General features: G+C 35.2%; 1 protein-coding gene across 10 annotated transcripts in view; it reads right to left on the reverse strand.

The window, feature by feature from the left end:
• Positions 1-27,345, reverse strand: part of RALGAPA1 (Ral GTPase activating protein catalytic subunit alpha 1) — a 273,838-nt gene that overhangs the window by 18,926 nt on the left and 227,567 nt on the right. For all 10 annotated transcript variants that reach the window (XR_007152890.1, XM_047862177.1, XM_047862172.1 and 7 more), the window contains 2 exons: positions 14,147-14,305; positions 12,583-12,710 (listed from right to left, as the gene is read on the reverse strand). Coding sequence is in view for 9 of the 10 variants with exons in the window: in XM_047862177.1 (XP_047718133.1) it covers positions 12,583-12,710; positions 14,147-14,305 (287 nt within the window). In the remaining variant the exon portion in view is untranslated. The remainder of the gene's footprint in view (positions 1-12,582; positions 12,711-14,146; positions 14,306-27,345) is intronic.

Raw genomic sequence — 27,345 nt, forward strand, 5'->3', positions numbered from 1 at the left:
TGTCATAGAATCTATGATAAACAGTATATTGGCTTAAACTAATGCACTATATGCCCCTAGGGAATGATGGGCTTAGAGACTGGACTTTAACATCAAAATCTACCCATTAATCTTGACTTAAATATAATCTACTCTGCAGTAAAAGGAAGAATGGGCATTCAATGAATTACTGGTTTTGAAATACTGCACTGGTGTCCATTTACTAAAAGCATTTAAGGGGACATGAGGAGATGGAGCACTAGTACCTTTTACAGACTGTTACCATTTCACAAAACATGCATTTGATTTTCCACCAACTTAGCAAGAGCATCCCATTAAAAAAAATTATAAACTAAAAAAGTTTTCTGAAAATATCTCTCTGATCCTTTTAAAGGACATGTTGTTGCATAAGGTATAATATTGCAATATAATTTGGTCAACTTAAGTTCAGATGAAATAATCATCTATGGAAATATGCTGTAGGCTTAAAAAAGCTCTAATTTTTTTTTTAGGATTGGTTGTAGATCATTGTTTCTTTGCATCAGAACCACCAACTGCTTGATTTGACTGACCAGAAAATGCAAACACCAAGAGTAGTGTTTATACAAATATCATGGCCCACAATGCTTCATAAAAAGGGAAACCCTCGTATTTTTAAAGATACTCAAAACAGACTTCAAGGAGAGAGAACCAGGAGTGACTGAAATAGTTACCAGCTACTCATTTAAATGATAAATCTGGTATTTAACCTTAAGATTTGCTGACTAGTTTATCTATAATGATTATTTTAGCACTTGCAATTGTTATGCATAAGATTAATTTGCATTTCTACATTAATACAGCTTATAGGTATTCAGATGATATTTGGGAATTCTAAAAAGCATAGTATAAAGGAAATTAAGCCAAGTTTGTCTTTAACTTTATCTGATACATTAATTGTGGTGGTTTTTAATTCATTTTCCCTTCTTTTAAATTCAAACAAAATTTTTGTGAAGATTAAAAAAATATATTGTTTTTATCTAAACATAAAAATATCATAAAGCTAAACTGACTTTTGCTCTGCTATAATCTGGTGGGTTTAAAATAGATAATGGCATGTTAACAAGGCATTACTCCAGGTGGTTGCTTAAATATATTTATTTGCTTTCTTTTTGATAGTAGGTATGTGCTAAATAAAAGTCAACACTCCTATCAAGACAGTAAATGTAGAAACATCAGTTCTACAACAGCTATTTTTGCTCCTTCTCTTTTCTGAACAGCAATTAGTAAAGCAACCCCTTCCCCTCCTCCCTAGTGCTGTCAAGCTGTTCAGAGCAGTTTGCAACTCGACAATGGTACCATTGTGAATGCTCTCTGGGCTTCCTTCCCACAGAGAGTTAAATGGGCAGTTCCTGCTGCCCATGATTGGTGTCCAGTGAAATAATACTCAAGAGCCAGGTTTTATCAGCTTCACGCCAAAGAAGTGAAGCCAGGGAACCCAAGCCTTCATATCATACTGGACCATATGCCAACCCTGATGGCCCCAAAGGTTTATCACTAAGAATCAGGATCCATCATGTCCCTTGTGAAATTTCACTTCACATACCTTATGTGAAATGCAAAGCTTCACTAAAAACCGAACCTTCTTTACAATTGGCATGAACAGATGGACGGTAACAGTGGTTTGGCAAGCAAAAGTTAAGATTTAAATAGGCTGTATTCTAGTATTTGAGAGGAAAAAGCAGTTAGAAGAAAATGGGGAGATTTGTGACCCATAGTTTAATTTTAATTCCATTATTGAGTTATTAAAAATTCAATGGCAAAAGCCCTTATGTTTAGTAAAAGGAAAAGAATGGATTAAAAGCACTGCAATTCCTATGTCAAACAAGGTTAAAGACTAATTTCAGCTTTACATCCTTCATTCTTTGCTATCTGAAATCCCCAAATAGCATCTAAATCTGTTTTTATATTAAACAAAGACTAAAATAAAACTTGTAAAATATGTAGTAGGTGTAGTGAATGATAATATGAACATACCAGTGCACCTTAATCACCAATCAAAAAAAAAAAAAAAAACAAAACAAAACGTAAGGGTTTAACAGGAAAAAAAAAATCCCTGTTCTATCACAGGTAAGAATTTAATAAAGATGGAAGTAAAGAAACTTCAAGTTCTATGATTTTTTTTATTTTTTATTTATTTTTGAGAGAGAGAGAGAGAGACAGACAGACAGACAGACAGACAGGAGGGAGGGAATCCCAAGCAGGCTCCACGCTGTTAGTGCAGAGCCCAGTGTGAAGCTTGATCCCACAAACTGTGAGATCATGATCTGAGTCGAAATCAAGAGTCTGCTTAACTGACTGAACCACCCAGGCGCCCCAAGTTTTGTTATTTTTAAAGACTTTTTGCTCAATACCCGATAGAGTTCTCTACCTTCTTTCTGTTACACTATGATATGAACCAATTGTTAAGACTGGCATATGTAGGGGCGCCTGGGTGGCTCAGTCGGTTGAGCGTCAGACTCTTCATTTTGGCTCCTGTTGACTTGCGGTTCATGGGATTGAGCCCCACACTGGGCTCTGTGCAGACAGCACGGAGCCTGCTTGGGATTCTCTGTCTCCCTTTCTTTCTGCCCCTCTCCCACTCATGCTCTCTCTCAAAACAAACAAACAAACAAAAAAGGTTGGCATATGCAGACCACACTGCCACTCTGGATTCGACAAAGCAGGTAAGAGATGGTGAGGTGCTTTCCTTTCCTTTGCTATTTTTGTTGTGAAGCCAATGTACTATCAGACTAGGATAAAAAAAAACAAACCAAAAAATCAAAAAACACTTCATTCATCAGTAACAAAGTATAATAATGTGTAAAAGCACAACAATGTATAAAAGTACTTTACAGGAAAAGTGTAAAGAAGGCCTGTTATGCAAAAATATAAGTCTATCATATAACTAGATTATGAAAGTCTCAAGTGCCTTTTTGAAATGGCAGATATGCGTAAATATTATCAAAACACTTAGAGAACTTCTTAGTCTCATTAAGAAAAATAATACTAGTTATTAGCCTGGCAATTACTGTATACTTAAGTATAAAAAATACTTTAAATAATAATCTAACTTATTTTAGAAAGGCTTTACTATAAAAGGAAAATACATTCAAGCTGTGCTCTGCTATTCAAGAGGTAAAAATTATATAAAAGCAGAAGGAACTGTCACCTTAGACACCGGCTGTTATATTATTGGTAGTAACATTAAAAAATCAAGTTTATGGTTTGGTTTTGATTTTTCTGCTTGACTACATTTTCTGGTTTTGACCTCAGCTGCTATTACTCTTCCCTTTGTTTTATATCACCTGGTAGTGAGGAACTCCTTGTGTTTCTTAGCCACATTACACTTTTATCCCTTCATGCCTCAGTAAAACCATTCCTAATTCTTCCTCCCTACTATCCTCTCCCACTGTAATAAAATTAATCATCTTTACCATCTTATTTTGTAGGTATCACTATTGCCGGACTGCTCATCAGAGGGCATTTCATTAATTCACTCATTCTTTCATCCATCTACCTATCCCCATACCTACCTACCCACCCACAGGGCTCTCTCTTTCTCCTGTACCAGACTATAAGCTCCATGAAAGCAGTAACTATCTTGCTACCCCTAGCTTTTCTCTCACACCACTTCCCATATAGAAGGTAGTCAATAAATACTTGGTGAAAAAAAATGAAAGATCCAAAATTGCTTTTTTGGGATGAAGAAATATAGACTTTTTCTTTTTTCCCTTACATGAACAAGGTTGGATGCCATTATCAGATGCCATTCAGCTTCTATTGAGATAATCACTTTTCCCCCCTTTTATAATGACTTATTTCATAGATTTTTATTTATTTCTGAAAGGATCTTAAACATACTTAGTCATTTTGCTGTTGTTCAATATAGCTTTTTTTTTAATACTTAAATTTGTCATTGGTGTATTGAATGTTTTTGGTAGAGAATAACAATTGAAAATATCTGTATAATTAATACAATGATAATAGAAATAGAAGTTGGTCATATACTGAAGTCATTTTTGTGAGCTCCCATTGTTTAAATATAGGAAAAGTAATTATTATTGGTCTACATTAGTAAAATGATAATCTCTAGAGAACATTAAGATGCCATTTTCAGACATTGGTTCAATTCTATAGAATAAGTTTCATTATTATCAAAAATTCATTATGTATCAGAGAGATTTATATTTACTGCTTTTATATCTTTTTGAAGGACAAAGGCAGATTTGCTAGACCTAAACTAACACCTTTAAAGGTATACAATAAAATATTCCCACACTGACTGTAAGGAAGCCTCTCAAAATACCACTAACATCATCAATAGGCCTTTATTGCTATTCCTTAAAAAGAACAGCTGAACAAATTAAAAGTGATACAAGAATACATTAGAGTCATAATAGAAATGTTGCACATATCCAGGGTTCCTGTGTAAATAATTACTCTGTGTGCATACATAGACTATAAGGTTTGGCAGTAAAATCCAGGCCAGGGGAGAGGGATGCTTAATTACAAGCTTAAAAAAAAACAATCTTCAATAGCAGTGCCCATGTCTTTAACACAGGAGACTGAAGCCGGCTCCCATGACAGAGCACATTGTTAAGTAAATAAGTACCTTTGTCAGCTCTTGGAGAGGTCCTACTACAATGATTAATATCAAAGGCACGAGGGCTGCAAGCACTTCCAAAGCCACAAAACCTGGATCACTTAGTTGATAAGGCATTTTATTTAAAGAACCATTTTCTCTTTTTTGAAGTATGAATGACCATAATCATAAATCTTAGAGTTTGTAACAAATAACCAGTTTGTCCATGAAGTTTAAGACTTTCGTTTAGAAAGTAGGTAGAATGAATGGCACTTACAAGATATTGAGGGCTCCTAATGGAATGAATCAGTGACGTAGGTGGTGCAAAGGTTTAAGTAAAACTAAAGACCTCAGTAATATGTACACTCCTACCGCCACCCCCCACAGCTCTCCTGTGGCTGCTGCCTTCCTTGCCATTCAGCAGCAAGTATAAGCCTTCAGGACTACAGCCATGGCTGCCTTCCTCCTCGGGGGCTGTGTGTGAGGGACACCAAATCGTACTCTTCCTAAGACGACATCTGTCACTTCATCAAGACACAAGTGTCTTAGCTCTGTTTTCTCCTTGACAGATCTTGCCTTCCCTCCCCTTCCTCTGACTGTAAGAAGTGGATGGAGAAATCTCACTGATTATTGATCTCTGATTATTTTCATTAAACCAAATGTTCTCTAATAAAAATATAATGATGAATCAGTCAAAATACAGCACTCTTGTGTCTACCCTATTCTGGCTTGGTCATGTTATCAGATAGTTTCTATTGCTCTTAGGTTTCCAGCATGCTCTTAGAGTTGTAGCCTAGGCTAATATAAACCACAAATTATAACAACAAAAACAAAGAACTTGTTTTTAAAAGTACATTGGGAAATGAGTAGAAATTTTGTTAAAAGGAAAAAATGAATAGTTAATCTACCCATGAATAATCTACCCATGAATCCATCTACCCTACCCTGTACTATTACCCAAATTGCTAGCCACTTACTGCTGTGCTGAAAGTCAGTAAAACCAGTTTAAGACTCATTAATATGTGCACACACATGGTAAGTCCTATAACAAATGTTTTAAGACTAGAAGGAAATCTTTTTTTTTTTTTTTTTTTACAAAGTTACTTTGTTTGGGTCATACAGAATGAGTATATTAGGTGGAAGACAGTAGAGAAGAGCATTCTTGGGGCAAAAACAGAGAAAAAGAGAAGGGCATTTAGGGATGATAAATATGGTCTAGCTAGACCCATGTAGGGTGTCCTGGGTGTCAGTGTGGTGGGAGATGAGCACAAGGATGGGGGGGGGCAGAGCTGGAAGGAGTACAGGTATGTTTGACAAAACTACAGTGAGAAATATGAGGTTGGGAGGGTTAATAAGCTAGTAACAACTGCTTGCACGTAGCCAAAGAATTCAGATAAGAATTGCAGTACACGGTTGAGCCATCACAAGTCTTTTAGTATACTTATATTTGTGTTTTAGAGGAGTATCTCCAGTATAGAGGATAATAATATCACCATCAAGTACGAGGTAGCTACCATTTTCTGAGCTCTTGCCACATGACAGGCTGCTTAGTGTTTCATCTAGATAATTTCACCTAATCCTTATAACAGTGTTGAGTTTGGTACTCTTTTTTTTTTACAGATTAAAATAAAATTAGACAAAGACAGTGACACACTTATTAAGTGGTTCTGGACTCAGAAGCCCAGGCTGATTTCCCAACAATCAGCTTCCATACTTCAAAATATAATTTATAAATTAAGGACAGTCCATATTTATGAATATTATCTTTCTGAAGAAATAATCTTCAAAACACAGTATACATAAAATTATGTAGTTTCTCAATAAACTCACTTTCTTCTTAACATGAAATGGCAGCAATATTGATGGGCCTCCCTAAGAGGTTTTATAATGTTCTATCATAATGAATGGCAAACTACATTAGTGGAGCCAATCAATTACATTTCATTTCATTTTGGCTCTCATACTTTTGCAACAAGTTCTTTACATTTGAGTAGTTGAACTGCAGGGATAACAAACTGTGACTAATTGAAGAATGATCATTGACTTCTGGTAATTTGTCTGATAAAGTTAAACAGAAACCCAATTCTGGCATTTACAAAAAGGTCAAATCTAAACAGATTAGAAGAAATCAAATAATATTGGTTCAGCAGGAAAGAATATTAAACCTAGGAAGAATGTGTTTTTTAAGGATGCCATTTAACTTTATAATATCCCCCATACTGAGTATTTCAGAATATCACATATGTACATATATGCATGCATGCATACATACATACACATAAAGCCCCAAAATACAAATTACAAGAATTATAACATACATATTGCATTCCATCTACTAAAATCTCATCCTCTGAGGCCCAGATTTTCTATGCATTCTTCTCTTATTTTCTTACTTTGAAAGCAATGACTTCTTCTTTGGAACTCCTAGAGCATTTTATCTTATAACCCTACTATCCTGTGTTATATTTTATCTTGTGTTATAATTATTAATTTATATTATTCTCTCTCCTATTAAATTATAAGCTTATTGGAGAAACAATTATCATCTACAGTTGAACCCTTCAACAACGTGTAGGTTACCAACACCCCATGTAGCCCTAAAATCTGTGTATAACTTTTGACTTCTCCAAAACTTAACTACTAATAGCTTACTGCTGATAGGAGCCTTACTGGTAACAGTTGATAAGCACGTATTTTGTATATTATATGCATTTCATACTTTATTTTTTAAAACAGAGGTATACATTAAATTTTTTTTAATGTTTATTTTTGAGAGAGAGAGACAGAGCATGAGTTGGGGAGGTGCAGAGAGACAGGGAGACACAGAATCCAAAGCAGGCTCCAGGCTCTGCGCTGTCAGCACAGAGCCCAACGTGGGGCTTGAACCCATGGACTGCAAGATCATGACCTGCTAAGTCTGACATTTAACCCAATGAGCCACCCAGGTGCCCCTATATTTTATATGTTTATTTATTTATTTTGAGAGAGAGTGGGAGACAGGTAGAGAGAGAGGGAGAGAAAGAATCCCAAGCAGGCTCCTTGCTGTGCTCAGCACAGAGCCTGACACAGGGCTCAATCTCATGTCTATGAGATCATGACCTGAGCCAAAATCAAGTCAGATGCTTAACTGACTGAGCCACCCAGGTGCCCCTCATACTGTATTCTTGAAGTAAGCTAGAAAAAAAAGTTAAGAAAACCATAAGAAAAAATACATTTACAATAGTATACAGTATTTATTGAAAAAAAAATCCACATATAAGTGGACCTGCACAGTTCAAACCTATGTTGTTCAAGGCTCAACTGTGATTTGTCTCTACATGTCTCTCAAATCTTTACTACAATCATAAAAGTGATCAGTAATTTTTTTTAAGTTTATTTATTTTGAGAGAGAGTATTTATTTTGAGTGTATGTGTGCACATGCAAGTGGGGGAGGGGCAGAGAGAGAGAGAGGGAAAGAGAGAATCCCAAGCAGGCTCCTTGCTGTCACTGCAGAGCCTAATGTGGGACTTGGTCTCACAAACCGTGAGATTATGACCTGAGCTGAAATCAAAAGTCATATGCTTAACCAACTGAGACACCCAGACGCCCCAGTAAATATTTTTGATAGAAGAGAAAGAGTTCTATCTCTTGAACTGGTGGTGGTTAAACTGTAATTATTCACCATATAATACATTTAGAATTTATGTACTTTTCTCAAATTATATTTTACAGTAAAAAAGGTTAAAAAGAAATATTTAAGAAAAATGGGACATGTGAGATGGTTAATTTTACATCAACTTGGCTAGATCATGGTATCCAGTTTTTGGTTAAACACCAGTCTCGATGTTGCTGTGAAGTTATTTTTTTTAGAGGCAATTACCATTTAAAATCAAGAGACTTTGGTGGCTCAGTTGAATGACCGACTCTTGATTTCAGCTCAGGTCATAATCTCATGGTTTGTGAGTTCAAGCCCCACATCAGGCTCTGCTCTGACAGCACAGAGTCTGCTTGGAATTGTTTCTCTCTCCTCTTTGTCCCTCCCATGCTCACTCTCTCTGTCCCTCAAAATAAATACATAAATATTAAAAAAAATTAAAATCAGAGGCTTTGAGTAAAGCAGATTACCTCTATCACGTATGTGGGTGCACCTCAACCAATTAATCAAAGGCATTGAGAGAAAAGACTGAGGTCCCCACAGAAGTAAGGTATTCTACCTCCAGATGACTTCTGACACAGATTACAATATCAACTCTAGCTAGGAACTCCTGCACGTTTCAGACTTGCCAGTCCCCACAATCATGTGAGCTAATTCCTTAAAATTAATCTTTCTCTATCTAGGTACACTTCCATCTAATTGATTCTGTTTCTCTGAGAACCCTAATACAACATGATTATATACTGTAACTTCTAAAAATTTCTTTGTATGATAAATCTCATGTTAAAAAAAAGAGACAGTACATACATGATAGCATCATATTTAACATTTGTACATACTTGAAATGTCTCTAGGATCGTAACAAATAATTGCTTTTAAATTTTTACTTAATGTATAGAGTCATGATAGCTAAGATCATGAAATTAGTACTTTGTAATTATTATTCCCACTACAAAAAAGCCAAAAGAAAGAAACAACCCAATCCCAACCTGCACACGCGCGCGCGCGCGCGCGCACGCACACACACACACACACACACACACACACACACACACACAGGTTAACTAACAAATGATGGCTAAGATCAACCTGAAATTCCCCTCAGGGCCGATGGTTACCCAGAATCTGCCTATTCTTCCTCCCCAGCATTGCATTTCAATTCTAATTGCATGATCAAACCAACAAATTGAGCTCGAGACCAAAAAAAAAAAAAAAAAAAAAAAAAAAAAAGCCCCTAGCTGACAAAGACCAAGGTTGCAAGAAAATGTTTTTCAAGTACAAGTAATGCAAGAAATGACAAGTGAAGTGAAGGAGAGGTTTCAAAGCTTGAAAGACAGTCATCAATACTGACAGATTACTGTAATTCTGGCTGCCAGCATGATCGATTTGGACAGCATATGACAATCAATATTGTCCTCATTTAGTGAACAACATTAGATTCATAGTTACAGAAGATGTTCCCAGGATAAAATTTAAACTGTATTTAATGATCATAAATAGCACAATTTATGCTGTGGAATCTTTGTGGGTACTTTCACTGGGCATAAAATAACTAACGCAGCAGTACAATTATCCAAATATAAGTGAGTTTATTACATATTCTTTTATCCTCTTATTTCTCTTATTAAAGTAGTAACTGGTGGTTTTCAAAGCCTACTTCTATTTCAGTTTCTTTTGTAATTTCTGTTAAATTCTATTGATCTGTTTTAGGACACGTGATTTTTTTTCCTTAATGGGAACTTACCTGGATTTGTCAAAAAACATACATTGTAAAATTTAATGTATTTCTGAAATATATATATATTTTTTTAAATTAAAAGACATCTGTAATTCAAGATCTTAATAACATCTAGTTGTAATTTAGTATATAAGGTTTCATCGAAAAATCAAGCAATCTACCTGTGTGAAATCATTTTCCCTGATACTTAGAATATAGAACTTTATGAATCTTTGTAAAAGATGACTATTTTTCAGATTAGGAAAGGCTAAGAGTATCTTTATATCCTTACGTAGTATGGGGAAATAATTTCCATATGGCTTCTAAATTCAAGCTTCCAAGTCAAGAAAAATTTCTTTGATTTGACTTTATGTTTTTATTCTGTGTGTTCCAGAAGCAGTTTTGCTGATGGAAATTGCTCATATTGGCTGTGTAAATAGTGTTCATGTTTACTCTTTACATCTGAAATTATCTCTCATCTTAGAAATTTTCTCCAATGTTGTATCTATTAATGTCTCAGCAAGATTAACTAACTATTAAGAACTTCGTGAAATAGGCCTGAAAATCCAATCCAGTCAATTAACCTACCAACCAACCAAACATAAAAACTCAATTAGGCAATTCCTTGGTGTTGGGTAGAGTTGTTTTATATTGACTGTAATCTTTACACATAACAAAATTAATCACTGCACAAAATAATGTACCTTATTTCATTTCCTAAGCACATCCAAATTCATTACCTCATTTAATCTTGACAATAATTCTGAGATGGGTGTTATCTTTTTTTACAAAGAAAGTGAGGTCTAGAGATTCTATGACTAGACCAAGATTACAAGGCAGAGCCTGAATTAAAATAATTATTTTCTAACTGCAAATCCAGCCACCATACCTCTAGTGTAACATGTAAATCTGAAATAGTTCTCAAAAGAGTATAAACTTAGGTGCAGGAAAAAGAAATTAAGTCATAGCCCCCAACACTTTTATTTTGCATTTTTAACTACTTGGTAAGGTGTACATCTTAAATATTTGTACTTCAGGCCAGAAATAGTTTGTGTTTGCTCAATAAATGGAGTTCCTGTTTTATGACACAAGAGGCAAATAGAATTTTCTACTACAATCTAATTTCTCTCTCACCACTTTCCCAAAAGATTTAAGGCATTCTTTCAACTGTGTCTTAAATGAAAGGGCGGAGGACACTAACCTTAGGATGAACATCAGGATCAGGCCAAGATCAGAAAGACAACCTCAGAGGAGTTGACAATGTGGATAAAATGAGCTTATGGGTAATAATCTGCACATTCCTTGTAGGATTAGCTACCTTTCTAGAGATATTCAGGAAATAATAAACTGAATCCCTACATTTCACAATGACCACTTCAAATCTGATCTTTCAACTTAAAGTGAAGATATAACTGTCACAAGTAAGAAATGCTATATAAATGTCATTAAGCTTAATCAATATATCATGCCATGATCCACCACCTATAATTCCATTTCACAGTGTCAGAATACATGAGAAATTACATAGGAATCAGATTGCTTAAGTCAATTTTCATCAAAAGAAGAGAATATATGTGGCAGACTTACGATAAATCCATTTCATGTGGAATAGAACTCAGGATATTTTAAAAAGCCTTCCCTGTGAAGCTTAACATCCACAATTTATTAAGAAAAATAATTGAAATGTTTTTAATCATATAGAAAAAGTATATGGAAATAGAAATTCATTTCAGAAAGCAATTAAATCTGTGTCCCAGGCATTGTTCTAAGAGCTTTATACATACTGACTCATTCAGATCTTATAACACAGTGAGCTAGGTGTTATCATCCTCATTTTATAGATACGGAAACTGAGGCTCAAATTATTTAAAAAATATTCCCAAGGCTAGATAGCTAAGCATTTGAGTCCAGAAATCTGGCTCCAGGAGCCATGTTCTTTTTTTTTTTTTTTTTAAGGTTTATTTTTGAGAGAGAGAGCAAGCGAACACGAATGGGGGAGGGGCAGAGAAAGAGAGAGACACATAATCTGAGGCAGGCTCTGTGCTCTCCCCACAGAGCCCGACGTGGGGCTCAAACCCACGAGCCACGAAATCATGACCTGAGCTGAAGTCAGACACTTAACCAACCCAGGTGCCCCTCCAGAAGCCATGTTCTTAAACACTCCATGTCCTCTCATACTTCCACGTCTTTATCTTGTTCCCTCTGCCTGGAATGCTCTTCTTAATCTCATCCACCTGATTACCTCTTACTCATCATCCTTCAATATTCAATCCTCACATTTCTGAGGCTGCTTCTCATTATACCTCCAAAACACTGTACATAACTCTGTTACAACACACGCACTAAAAACTGTATATTTCCTTAACTAGATTAAGTACTTTATGATCACTGTTAGGGTTATTTCTATACATGCATAGTATCAGAGTACCTAGCATGGGACCCTAATTAGTTAACCAAAAGATAAGTACTGATTAGTAGTGTATAAAAGAAAATACATCATTCACATATCACAACAGCACAAACACTGGGGAGGAACTCTATCTCTATATATCAGTGAACAGAAACTCAAAGGTACTGACCCATAAGACATACTTACCTTGGAAAGCAGACATGTATTAGAGTAGAAAGCATACTGTCAAAAAGGATACAAGTTTTGATACAGTGGAATCAGAGATTTTAGAGCACGGCTTGCATTTATAGCTGTTGCTCGAACCATAATGGGTAGAACTTTTCCATTCACAATAGCACCATCAAAAAGTGGACCAAAGAAGGGAACCTGATTGAGAAATTAGAACATAATTTTATACTCATATTGAAGAAAGGTTGTTATAAATAAGAACAATCAAGACACTGCACACAAAAATGTTTCTACTTCCTCTTTAGTTCTTCCTTCAGTAGAAATACTATTCAAGTTTAATTCTTTTCCATGATTCACACGAAGACAATAAATAAAAAATGCCAAAGGTCTACATGGTTTCCTATTCAAACAGAACTGTGCTTCATTTAACTGACTAAATAATTTATATTCCCTGCCAATTTTCAAATTTTTGTTGTCTCAACTGTACACAAAAATTCAACACTGGAAATAAATTTCTTCCACTGAGTAAACACAATAAAGATAACACATTCTCATAGGCAGCAAGTTAGTTTTTCATTATTTTTGTGACCACCTTTACTATAGAACCTAAAAGACCTTCATTAGTTTTATTAGAAAAAAAATCTATTTTGATAACTGTCACTTTTATCAGATGACTGACAGTTTCAAAGTAATTCTATTTGGGTATGGTTGGTACAGATGACAGCTGAAGGCAAGGACATGGGATGTGGATAATACAGTAAATATTTCAGGCTTTGTGCCCATATGTTGTCCCTGTTATATATTCTTCTTTGATTTTTTTAAAAAAAGAAAAACCTGGGGGTAAAGGGGCAAGGAAACAAAACAAAAACAGAAAAAGAAAAAGAAAAGAAAAACCCATTAAAAAAGTAAAAACCATTATTAGCTTGTAGGCTGTACAAAAATAGGAGGTGAACCATAGTTTGCTGACTTCTGGTTTATATAAACCCTAAAGAAACCTGGCTGTAAGCTCAAATTCACATGTGGGAAAGTTAGTCTAATTCAAGAAATTCTAAAGATTCATGATCAACTGTCAAAAACTAGGTTTTCTATAAATTAAAAGTATTTGATTTAAAAAAAGTAAGAAAGATACCCAAACACTATCACACTTTTATTATTTTGAAAGTGTGTTTCAACCCTATGGTATAAGACATCCAACCAGAACAAATTTTTTTAATACTTTGTAGAACTTTCATTTATTAAAAGTGACACGATTAAATAATCATGTACTCCTTAGTAAGATATACCAACTAAAAATAAAGGAACCATACATTCTTGACCTAAAAGGAATGATTGCTTCTTATTGTACTTTTTAGGAAACTATAATCATCCTCTTATTAAAAGGTAATCCTGTTGTGATATTAGTACAAAGGAACTTCTGCTCTGGCACTTCTCCCATTTGAACATAGTTTCTTGCTATTTTTTCTGTTTTAGCTCCTTCTGAACCAGACTTACACAATTTACATTGTTACACGAGTCTTTGTCTCACTTCCCCCTGTTTTCACAACCTGATGCCTAGTCTAATCCCTCTGAAAGAAGAAACTCACAAACCCATTCAGAGCTCAGAAAATATTATTAAAATATAGTTAAGTTCTTACCTCTGGTTTTTTCATTATCTGGATACTGAACATGTGATTTTTCATTGGATATATGACAATAAGGACATCACCAAATTCTGTAGGAATAATTCCTCTCCTGTAGTCTCTAGTATGCTCTGACCAAACAATGTGTACTTCATCATTTCCCAAATGTCTCAACTGGAAAACCAAAATAGTTCATAGTGCTTTAGAAAAAGCATACAGTTTTTCATACAGCTACTGACAACATACTATACTATACTATAAAAAATATTAAAAGATAAAGAAATTAAAACCTCCCTCTCTCTCTGCCCTCCCCCACCTCTGCACGCGTGCTCTCAAAAATAAACAAACATTAAAAAAAATTAAACAAGCGAGTGTTTTAAGATTCTACTCCTTTTTTTCTGACCATTCTCTCAAAGTGCTAATGAGCAGTAAAACTGCCTAAAGAAGGCAACAGGAAGAGAAGGAAAAGAAATAGGTAATTCATAAATTGGGTAAATAACCTACTAAGTAAGAGAAAGTTGACCGTTTGGTTCAACAAATTTCCAGGGTTTCTCTGCCTATGAAATGTTGCCTACAAAATTCTTCCAAACAGATTCTTGAAATTTGTTACAGTCTCAAGATGTTGTTTAAATATTTGTGGTGCTTACAAAGGCTTCTGGCAATCAGAGAGAGTTAACATTATGGTGGTTAAAATGATAAAAAAGCAAAGCATCCAAAAGTTGGATTTCTAATAAGTTATTAGAAAAATGAACTTAATGCCCATTAGTCTTGAGTTTTCTTCATAGAGATTATTGTATAAACATGTATTTTAATATAAAATGTGGTTATCTTAGTATATTAATGGATTCTGTCACTGTCAACATCTGAGTGCATTTTTGGTGCATATCTCACATGGGCTCTTTGACTGCTTTCAGATAAATGGACACATTGTATGGGAAGGTTTGGAAGAGAAAACTAGGGTGTCATCAATAGTTTTTGTATGAGCTAACATACAAATGATTTGTTTTTGAAATATGTAATTTACTTGGCTTAAAGACCACAGAGTAAGAGAGAAGTTTAAATGTGTCATTTAAATAACAACAAAAAAAGGAGTCAAATCCAATTAATGAAAGGCTCTCTTCTGTTAGCCTTAACCCTGGAGTTTGTTTTTTTTTTTTTAAGTAAGCTCTGTGCCCAACCTGGGGCTCGAACTCATGACCCCAAGATCAAGAGTCACACACACTACTGACTGAGGCAGCCGGGGGCCCCTTAACCCTGGAGTTCTTAACCCAGGTTCAAGGGGTCTGTGAATATTTGAAAATTACTTGGCAAAATTTTATTTGTGTATTTTTCTGAGAAGAGTCTATCAAATAGGAGTACGTAACACCAAAAAAGCCAAGAACCATTGTTCTAATGGTTTCTAAAGTCCCAAACACCAGTCGATCTAGAAAATCCTAATCACTATGAACATCACTAAAGTATCTGAAAATACAAGGTAAATCCCTGAATTTTAACATTTGTATTTTTAAGCAAGAAATGCCCCCTCACATACTTCGATGGATTATAAGATAGAGGTAGCTATTACTCTAAAGACAGTATCCAGCTAAACCTATAGACCAGAATCTATTATTTTAGAAATATAGTATAAAAATATTTATTTTCTTTTAAGGAGACTATTTTAGGTTTAAGCGTATTAAATATTTTTTCCTTTTTGGAAACAATAAACATACTCATTGCTCTAAATTCATGATGGTAGGCCTAATCATCAAAATATTGTTTAAGTTTTAATTCTTCATTATTTACACCACAACACACACACGTGTCGAAACACACACCCCTTGAATGATATAAATTCGGTACTTGGGCTCTGTGACATTTTAAAAAACCAAACAGATTACACAACTTAGAAAAGCTATGGCTCTATAATTTCATTTTTTAATCAAAATACTTTAAAAATATCCTTCCTATACAGCCATCCCCATGTGTCAGCTTCCCTAATAGGTTTATGTTAACTGAATACAAAAGAAATGTGAAATAAATTTAACCAGGAGGGATGATCCAATCTAATTTTGATACATTAATGTCATATGCTGTACATGTTACAATAGCAGCCAGATCTAATACTAAGCTCCAGGCTATACTGAGATTTCCAAATGGCAGATTGTTCTAAGTGATATCAAGTATAATTGAAGTAATAAACGATAGTAAAAGCTGAGCACACTGTCAGGAAGAATTTAAGTATTTACTTTTTAAAATTAAATGAGTTAGGTTAGGAAAGACAAGACAACTGAAATAATGCAGGTCTCAATTTACAGAAAATTCCTTTTATTTATCTGCTACATTAACCCTTGAACTCTTGCCAAAGCTATCTATAATTTCTAGTGCCTACTTATCTAAAGAAATGAGAGAAAAGGGCAACTAAAGTTTTATCTTATAAACAAAGCCTGTCTTCAAATATCTACCACAGTCTTAAAAGTCTGTCATAGAAGTTTAATGGGAAAAAAATAATACATTTTTACTGAGATGTTGTAATGAAGATATTTGTGGCAAAGAACCATGCATATAACAAAGTCATGCTAAACATATTCAAGCATTTTGAGGGGAAAGCTTCAAGACCATCCCTTACCTTTTTAAAAAAATAATTATGTTGTCATGATTGGGCATGTTTTTGTATCTTTAAGTCTTTAAAACTTACTACATAATAAACACAAATTGAGAAATTGCTAATCATTGGTATGTATATCTTAGGAATTTTTGAGAGATTGCTGAAAGAATGAATTTTGAGTATTAACAGTTAATAGAAATTTCAGAAGTGAAGTGTGTTTGACACTCTGACATGAATACTTTATATAATATTTGATGTTTATTTATTTATTCTCTATCTCTTAAGGACTTACAAGGTTGTGTCCTGTGTATACTCACCAGGTTTTCTATACTCCAAAAATTCTCAAAGAGTTCCTACCTACATGTTTTTGTACCCAGATGCTAATCACTTTTAAAGAGAGTACAAGACTTCTGTTTATGGGACAAATCTGGTAAAATGATTGGCAACCAAACAACTCTTCCAAATCCACTTCAAATGCTGATGAAATAATTTTAATTCAGCTATATAATATAGGCAGCAGATTATCATTATCAATTCATGAAGATAAAGAAGTTAAATGAAATTAACATGTACAAAATTGAAATCCTCAATACATTATAGAATATTAACACTGAAAGAGACCCTAAGTAAAGTTCTGATTTCCAGCCCCATACGGGGAACTCCCACTGCAACATCTCTGACGAGTAATCCTGCTTCTATCTGAATGAATACTTCTAGGGTTGGGAACTTTATACCTTCATGAATCAGCCTATTCATTTTTAAAGAGCTACAATCATTAGAACATTCTTTATGCTAAGCTAAAATTTGCGTTCCTGAAGCCTGTTCTTCTACAATGATCCTTACCAAAGAAATCCAGTCTATATTCTATATATTATCGTTTCAGATATTTGAAGATTGCTCTAACGTAGATTTCAACTTTTCTTTTCCAGGTTAAATGTGTCCTTACTTCCTCCTTGAGTTTACAAAGCTATTCATTATCCTGAATTATTTACCTCAGTTTATTGATGTTTCTATTAAATTGTGGTGTCTGGAATTGAACACATTACTAATACATGCTCTGACCAGTACAGTAAGCTCATAGTGGGACGACTTTCTTTGTTCTGTTAACTGAATTATTTTCTGCATTTTTTCAAAGTTGGCTCAAATAGTAGTTGTGATTAATTCAAACCCTTCAGTCTTGTTCGTATAAAGTCCTAAGCAGGTACAACTGACTGCTAGAATTAAAGAGAGAATTTATTCTTTTTATTTATTTATTTACTTACTTATTTTACTTTTTTTTTTAATATGAAACTTATTGTCAAATTGGTTTCCATAGAACACCCAGCGCTCCTCCCAACAGGTGCCCTCCTCAATGCCCATCACCCACCCTCCCCGTCAACCCTCAGTTTATTCTCAGTTTTTAAGAGTCTCTTATGGTTTGGCTCTCTCCAAGAGAGAATTTATTCTTATTAAATTTTGCCTTGCCAGGTTTAGATTATCTTTAAACCTATCTTGTTAGTCTGATTCTGCTATTCAATGTGTTGGCTCTCTCTTTCCCAGATTTGGGCTATTCTTAAATTTAATTTCTTGTGTATTTATTTAGATTTTAGATAAAAATGTCAAATAGGACAAATCTGGGTAACAGCCTTATATGGCAAGTCATTTCAGTGTTCCTCCTGGTTAAAATAATATCCAACATCAAGAACCTGGGTGGCTCAGGTTGAGCTTCCAACTTCGACTCAGGTTGTGATCTCACAGTTCATGAGCTCAAGCCCCACTTCAGGCTCACTACTGTCAGCCTGTCAGTGCAGAGCCCGCTTCAGATCCTGTTTACCTCTCTCTGTCCCTCCCCTGCTTGTACTCTCCAAAAATAAGTAAAAAATAAAAAATATCCAACATTTATTAAATTCTTAGTATTTTTTTTTTTAATTTTTTTTTTCAACGTTTATTTATTTTTGGGACAGAGAGAGACAGAGCATGAACGGGGGAGGGGCAGAAAGAGAGGGAGACACAGAATCGGAAACAGGCTCCAGGCTCTGAGCCATCAGCCCAGAGCCTGACGCGGGGCTCGAACTCACGGACCGCAAGATCGTGACCTGGCTGAAGTCGGACGCTTAACCGACTGCGCCACCCAGGCGCCCCTAAATTCTTAGTATTCTAAGTGCTTTGGCATAACTGAATTTTAACAACAATGCTACAAAGTAAGTACAATTGTTATTACCCCTATTTTTTTTTTTTACAGGTGAGGAACTGAAGCTGAAGAAGATAAATAAACTTGCCTCATGTCACATAAGTAGTTACGTGGTAGAGCCAGAGCTGAAACTCAGGCAGGCTAATTCCAAAAACCATACTTTAACCACTTCTCTATATGCCTCTCATTAGATAATTAATTTAGGTCTCCAGATATGATTATACAACCAGTCATGAATATACTTAATGAACTATTATTAAGACCACATTTCTTCAACTTGTCCACAACAACTTAGCTAAATGCTTTATACTGTCTATGGCCTTCCCTGTCTAGTAATCCTATTAAAACAAATTAAGTTACTTTGATGTGATTTGTTATGGTGAACTCATGGTGGCTCCTAGTGATCACTACTTCATTATCTAAGTGCTCACAAACCATCTGTTTAATAATCCTATTTTGTCAGGCATTGACATGGAGCTCATGAATGTTAGTAATTTTTGTAGATAGTGGACTGTTCCATGTCCTTTTATGAAAATCAGATGTTTGCCTATCTTAAGACAGTGTTCTCATTTTCTACAATTATCAGAGATTACATTCAATTCTAGATTTCCTCAATGCCACAAAATAGCATTCATTTCATGGAGCTGGAGACTAGATTTCATGTAAAGTAACTTATCTTTCACACAATCAGGTTATCCTCTGAATTCCCCATTTCTGTTGAAAGTACCTAACTGCTAATTTTAATTAGTTAGGATCAAAATCTGAAAGTCTTCAATTTCTGTTTTCCTTACCTGTATCTCTTCATTTTTTTTAAAAACGTTGCCCTAGGTCAGATGTTCAAGTCATCCTACATACTTGCACTAGTTCATAAGTTCTTAAAAGGCCTCTCTCTTACCCTCCCTCCTTCTTACCTATCTTTCTTGATACATTAGGAAATACTGAGAGGTGACTAAATGCATTGTGCTGGCTGCCACAGACAGATACAATGGTGAAAGAAAACCAGACTCTTAGTCTCTGCTCTCAGAAAGCTTCAAGTCCAGTGAAGGAGACAGAGTAAAAGAATTAATAAATGAATAATTAATGATAAAGATAATACTCTAAATAAATTTCTCTGAATGCAAATAACAAAGAAAACTGATTATTACGGTACTTGAAGAATGCACAGAGGTTAATTAGGTTTTGCAGTTCAGGAGATTGTGGTATGAACATGCAGAAACTGAAACTGAGTAATACTCACTGCTTCGAGCCCTCATTCTTTTCCCTATCTTTCAGATACCCACATATAGCAAAAAACCCCACTATCATATACTCCTTAATCATGTTAAAAAAAAACATACTTTCATACATTTTAGGATCATACATATTTTCATATGTTCACTTGCTGTCTGCATCATTCATTTTTTTAAATATGAAATTTATTGTCAAATTGGTTTCCATACAATACCCAGTGCTCATCCCAACAGGTACCCTCCTCAATGCCCATCACCCACTTTCCCCTCCCTCCCACCCACCATCAACCCTCAGTTTATTCTCAGTTTTTAAGAGTCTCTTATGGTTTGCCTCCCTCCCTCTCTGTAACTTTTTTTTCCCCTTCCCCTCCCCCATGGTCTTCTGTTAAGTTTTTCAGGATCCACATAAGAGTGATAACATGGTATCTCTCTGTATGACTTATTTCACTTAGCATAATACTCTCCATTTCCATCCACATTGCTACAAAAGGCCATATTTCATTCTTTCTCATTGCCAAATAGTATTCCATTGTGTATATAAACCACAATTTCTTTATCCATTTATCAGTTGATGGACATTTAGGCTCTTCCCATAGTTTGGCTATTGTTGAAAGTGCTGCTATAAATTGGGGTACAAGTTGCCCGTATGCATCAGCACTCCTGTATCCCTTGGGTAAATTCCTAGCAGTGCTATTGCTGGGTCATAGGGTAGGTCTATTTTTTATTTTTTTGAGGAACCTCCACTAAAAGGCAACTGATGGAATGGGAAAAGATATTTGCAAATGTAATATCAGACAAAGGGCTAGTATCCAAAATCTATAAAGAACTCACCAAACTCCACACCCGAAAAAACAAATAATCCAGTGAAGAAATGGGCAAAAAACATGAATAGACACTTCTCTAAAGAAGACATCCAGATGGCCAACAGGCACATGAAAAGATGCTCAACGTCACTCCTCATCAGGGAAATACAAATCAAAACCACACTGAGATATCACCTCATGCCAGTCAGAGTGGCTAAAATGAACAAATCAGGAGACTACAGATGCTGGAGAGGATGTGGAGAAATGGGAACCCTCTTGCACTGTTGGTGGGAATGCAAACTGGTGCATCATTCATTTTTAGTAATTAAGAAAAGGTTCTTGAAACAATAGGCATGGTATCAAGTATACAATTATCTTAGCAGAGTGGGCGCTCAACATATACTGCTGACTATTAAAAAGACAGTCTTGAAAATGCTTTATTGAAATGTGTGACTTAAGTGCAGAAGGTGTGTTTGAAAAGACAATGGCTTGAAAACTGGTTTTTGAAACATACTAACAACCAACTGAAAAAAAAGAAAAGAAAATCCATACTGGACTTTCTTCTAGTACAACCAGAAGCCTAGTATAAAATTTTCCTTTAAAATATTTTCCATTACAGAAACTCAAGAAAACAAAGCTATTATATTTGGAAACTGTTGGATTCTGAAGTTTCAGAGGAGGAGAAGCAACAGTTTTTAGACACGTGGGGTGACTTTTTTGGTTACATTTGGACGAACATGGACTTCACAGTTCTTGGAAAAACACCAGAGGGTGTTCAAGTCTGTATGCTTGCGCTGAAGAAAAAGAGAAACACAGGCGGGAAAGAAAAAGGACCACAGGAAAAAGAGAGGAGACCTAGGAAAGGGCTCAGAGAAAAGAGAAGAGGAACAAGACATGATTAGGTTAAGTCTAGTTATAGTATCATGTACTTATCTTGGTAAATTTTTTGTCATTATGTAGTGCACAGCATAAAAATAGAATTATCTGCAATTATGGCATTTATTTAAATACGCCACTTTGATGATGACAGGAGCTGTAGGTGCTATAAAGAGAATAAAATAGGGTAATGTGGTAGTGTTACTGGGTGAAGGGGACTTCTTTAGTTGGAAAGTTTGGATAAGTCTCTCTGACAAACTGTCATGTGAATCTGAGGATAGAACAGTGAGAGTGAGAAAGCCTGATGATGTGGAGAAAGAACATTTAAATTTTTTTTTTTTTTCAACGTTTATTTATTTTTGGGACAGAGAGAGACAGAGCATGAACGGGGGAGGGGCAGAGAGAGAGGGAGACACAGATTCGGAAACTGGCTCCAGGCTCCGAGCCATCAGCCCAGAGCCCGACGTGGGGCTCGAACTCCCGGACCGCGAGATCGTGACCTGGCCGAAGTCGGACGCTTAACCGACTGCGCCACCCAGGCGCCCCGAGAAAGAACATTTAAAATGGAAAGAACATAAGTGCATAGCCTCTGAGACAGGTATGAGCTTGACATGCTGGCAGGTCAGAATGAGGGCCAGTGAGGCCAGATTGTGCTAAATGAAAAGGAAAGTGACAGGAGATGAGATCAGAGAGGTAGGCAGGCAGGTGGCCAAATCATGTAGGGCACTGAAGGCCGTAGTGAAGAACTAGAACTTTATTCTACATGCAATGAGAAGTCACTGCCATACCATCCAAATTATACCATTTGTAGCAGTGAGATAAATTTATTCTGAGCCATTTCTCTATACTCTTGTCATAAAGAATATATTTACAGAAATTGGGGTTAAGGGTAGAGGGTATGATATTAAAATAGAATTATTTTATGTAAGATTGTTAGTTTGGGGTCAAAACCATGAGTATAATTCTGTACCAATGACTAACTATTATACTAACTCTACTTTTACTAAAATAATAAAAGTTTTGTTATTATTTCTTAAATTTGTTTTTGAATTCATTTTCCAGACTATATTTAGCATAAAAGTTCTCTGGAAAGTAAGGTATATTTCAATTTTATTTCTAGATAAGATAAAGAAAAATAGGTCTAAAATTAAAATCTCACCAAGCAGGTCAATAAAGCTCATTTATTTGGGAAACTATTGTGACCAAATTCCAAAACAGAAAATGAAGTGCTGTCCATTACATTAACGATTTTTCAGAGGAAACTGACTTGGCTGTATAATATTTCTAAGAGAGTACTTTGTTAGACTGAATGTTTGATTAATTTGCTCAAGAAGTATAGTCTATGTTGTAAAAATTCTCTTACTACTGTCTTAAGACTTGAAAAAGCTTCCCTTCACAAGAAATAAAACACTACATTTAAACAGGTTCAAGGATATTTACCTCTCATTCTGAGAAAATAAAATGCTTAAAAATAATTTACAAAATCACCACATGATATTGTAAATAAAAAGTGAGAACTAAAATTAGTTTCTATAAAATAGATATAAATGATTTTCTCCAATCAAGTTTAAAACACAGAACCAGAGTCGTAAATAATTCTAGCTTGCCAGAGGCACGGCTATTTCTTTATACTGACTGTCGACTACCTAATTTAATTAGAGGTATTAAACTCCATGCTGAGGTCAACGAGCCTTACTTCCTCCAATATTACACTTCAACCAGTGCTCATTAATGTGTCTACTGAATGGATTAACACACCTAAAGATATATGTACAAAGGAAAGGGGGACAACCTAATGATACCCAATTGTTCATTTGTAATAGGACACATGTTCTAGGCCTCAACTTATTACCACTAATGTGGAATTTATTAAATTCAGGAGAAAAAAATACCAATACAGAAAGTGATTTTTTTATTAGGGAGAACTGGTATAAGACAACTGGTTTCTATGATTAAGTTTAAATATTTAACCTTTTATTAAAAACAAAATTGATACTATAAAAGAGCTAAGATATAAGCCTGTTGGAAAAATCTTACATACTAGGACTCTGAAAAGCAGATTAAGGGCAAGATTCACAGGGAATAGGGAAAGGAAAACTCAGTATATAGAGAGAAATAAATGTTAAGATTGTTTTGACTTCTATCAAAAAAAAAAAAAGGTTTGGAATAGTTATATTGAATTATGAGACTAGGTATATTTTTTCCTTTCTACTGAATTAAATGAAATGTTGCCTCAATTTAGTCCCATCCTTATACAGATTTTATTTAAACTGATTTAAACTACCTAGGAGAACTATACCCTTCCAAAATGATGTTGCTTTATTATATATTGTTTATAATTTTGATGGGCTTCACTTTCATATGGTAGGTACCATATATGTGAAAGTAGTGACAATTTAAAATTTTCACTAAAACAAACAAACCCTTTAAATTGCTTTAAGTAAAAAAGCCTAAGTAATGAGGGTAATTTTCTTCAGTAAAACAGGCATTAACAAAAAACCCAACAGGCATAATTATTTTAACAACTGAAATAATTCACATGCTTGCATTCTAAAATTTCTAAAAAATGGGGCACCTGGGTGGCTCAGTCGGTTGGGCGTCTGACTTCAGCTCAGTCACAGCTTGTGAGATGAGCCACACACAGGGTTCTGTGCTGACAGCTCAGAGCCTGGAACCTGCTTCAGATTCTGTGTCTCCCTCAATCTCTGCCCCTCCCCCACTCACATTGTCTCCTTCAAAGATAAACATTAAAAAAAATTTTTTTAAATAAATAGATTTCTAAAAAATTATAAATATATGCTTACATTTTAAGTCAGGATACTTCTGAGGTGCCTGGGTGGCTCAGTCATTTAAGTGTCTGACTTGAGCTCAGGTCATGATGTCATGGTTTGTGAGTTCAAGTCCTGCATCAGGCTCTGTGCTGACATTGTGCAGCCCGCCTGGCCTACTTGGGATTCTCTCCCTCTCTTTCTGCCCCTCTTCCACTCACGTGCATGCACTCTCTCTCACAAAATAAATAAACTTAAAAAAAAGTAACAATACTTCTGACATCTCAATATTAAATAACTGGAATATTATACCATGCAATTGCCTGTGTCCTTCCTCCCTACTAAATAAGTGGGAAAAATATTAGCACTTTTCCACTTGGGAAATTACCAAATAATTTTAAGTTTATTTATTTTTTCCAAGTTTATTTATTTTGAGAGAGAGAGAGAGAGACACCATGTGTGCGAGCAGGAGAGGGCCAGAGAGGGAGAGAGAGAATCACAAGCAGGTTCCACACTGTTAGTGCAGAGCCCAATGTGGGGCACGAACTCACAAACTGTGAGATCACGCTCTGAGCAGAAATCAAGAGGTGGACACTTGCCTGACTGAGTCACCCAGACACCCCAATAATTTTAAATTTAGAATTAGCTTAAAAGAAAAAAAGTTAAAAGTTTTTCTAAAGTGTGATATTAGCAAAATGGTGGACCAGGGAAGCTCTAAGCTCTTATTTCTCCATAGAAACACTGAAAAATATGAAACTTATATGTAGAAATTTCACAAAAGAACGTGTTACAGCTAACACGTGAATTCAGCAAAGTTGCATGATACAAAATCAACACATGAAAATTAGTTGCATTTCTATATACTAACAATGAACAATTAAAGGTTACAAAACAATTCCATTTATGATTGCATCAAAAAGAATAAAACACTTACAGAAAAATTTAACCGAGGAGGAAAAAGACTTGTATACCAAAAACTACAAAACAGTGCTGACTTTAAAGACTACAGGAATAAATGGAAAGACATCCCATGTTCATTGAATAGAAAACTTAATACTGTTAAGATGACAGTATTACATGCGCGCACACACACACACACACAAAGATGACAGTATTACACAAAGTGGTCCAAAAATTCAATGCAATCTCTATCAAAATCCCAACTAAGTTCTTTGTAGAAATAGAAAAACCTATCCTAAAACTCATCTGAAATCTCAAAAGACCTTGAATAGTAAGGACAATATTGGGGGAAAAAAAAAAGAACAAAGTTGTAGGACTCTTATTACTTGATTGAAAAACTTACTACAAAGCTACAGTAATTAAAGCATTTAATTAAAGCAAAAGACCCCCCCCCCCACATTTAGACCAAAGAAATGCATACAGAATCCAGAAATAAACCCTTGCATATAAAGTCAACTGATTTTTGGCCTGAATGCCGAGATCATTCAATGAGAGAAAGTGCAATCTTTTCAACAAACAGTGGTTGGAAAACTAGGTAGTCATATGAAAAAGAATGAAGTTGAACCCTGATCTCCACTATATACAAAAATTAACCAAAAATGGATTCAAAAATTAAAATGTAAAAGCTAAAATGATAAAAATCTTAGAGGAAAACATATGGGAAAATCTTCATGACATTAGATTTGGCAATGATTTATTGAACTGACACCAAAAGCAGAGGCAACAAGGGGTGCCTGGGTGGCGCAGTCGGTTAAGTGTCCGACTTCAGCCAGGTCACGATCTCGCGGTCCGTGAGTTCGAGCCCCGCGTCAGGCTCTGGGCTGATGGCTCAGAGCCTGGAGCCTGTTTCCGATTCTGTGTTTCCCTCTCTCTCTGCCCCTCCCCCGTTCATGCTCTGTCTCTCTCTGTCCCAAAAATAAATAAAAGTTGAAAAAAAAATAAAAAAAAAAAAAAAGCAGAGGCAACAAAACAAAAACGTGATAAATTGGACTCCATCAAAATTACAATTTTTGTACATCAAAGGACACTATCAAGAGAGAGAAGACAAGCCACAAAATGGGAGAAAATATTTGCAAGTCATATAACAGATAAAGGATTAACATCTAGGATATATAAAGAATTTCTATAATTCAACAACAAAAATGTGAACCTAATTAAAAAATGAGTTAAAGACTGAATAGACATTTCTCCAAAGAAGATATACAAATGCCAAAAAGCAATGAAAAGCACATCACTAGTCACTAGGGAAATGCAATTCAAAACCACAATGAAATACCACTATGCATCTATCTATTAGGATATCTACATTTGTTTTTAATGGAAAATAACAAGTGTTGGCAGGATGTGCAAAAATTGGAACTCTTGTGCATTGCTGGTGGGGATGTAAAATGGCACAATTACTGTGGAAAATAGTTCTAGTTCCTCAGAAAACCAAACATACAATTTCCCTATCACCTAGAAATTTCACTCATAGGGATATATCTAGAAGAATTGAAAACTGGGGGGGTGCCTAGTCAGTTAAGCATTTGACTTCAGCTCTGGTCACGATCTCACAGTTCCTGAGTTCGGACCCCACATTAGGCTCTCTGCTGTCAGCACAGAGCCCATTTTCGGATCCTCTGTCCCCTCCCCCATTTGTACTCTCTCTTTTTAAAAAATAAACATTAAAAAAATTTAAAAAATTGAAAACAGGGATTCGAACAAATACTTACATGACAGTGCTCAGTGCAGCATTATTTACAATAGCCAAAAAGTAGAAACAACCCAGTGCGTCTATCAGGTGAATACACAAAATGTGCTATATACATATAATGGGATATTATT

The sequence above is a fragment of the Prionailurus viverrinus genome, chromosome B3 (assembly GCF_022837055.1).
Source record: "Prionailurus viverrinus isolate Anna chromosome B3, UM_Priviv_1.0, whole genome shotgun sequence".
Classification (NCBI taxonomy): domain Eukaryota; kingdom Metazoa; phylum Chordata; class Mammalia; order Carnivora; family Felidae; genus Prionailurus; species Prionailurus viverrinus.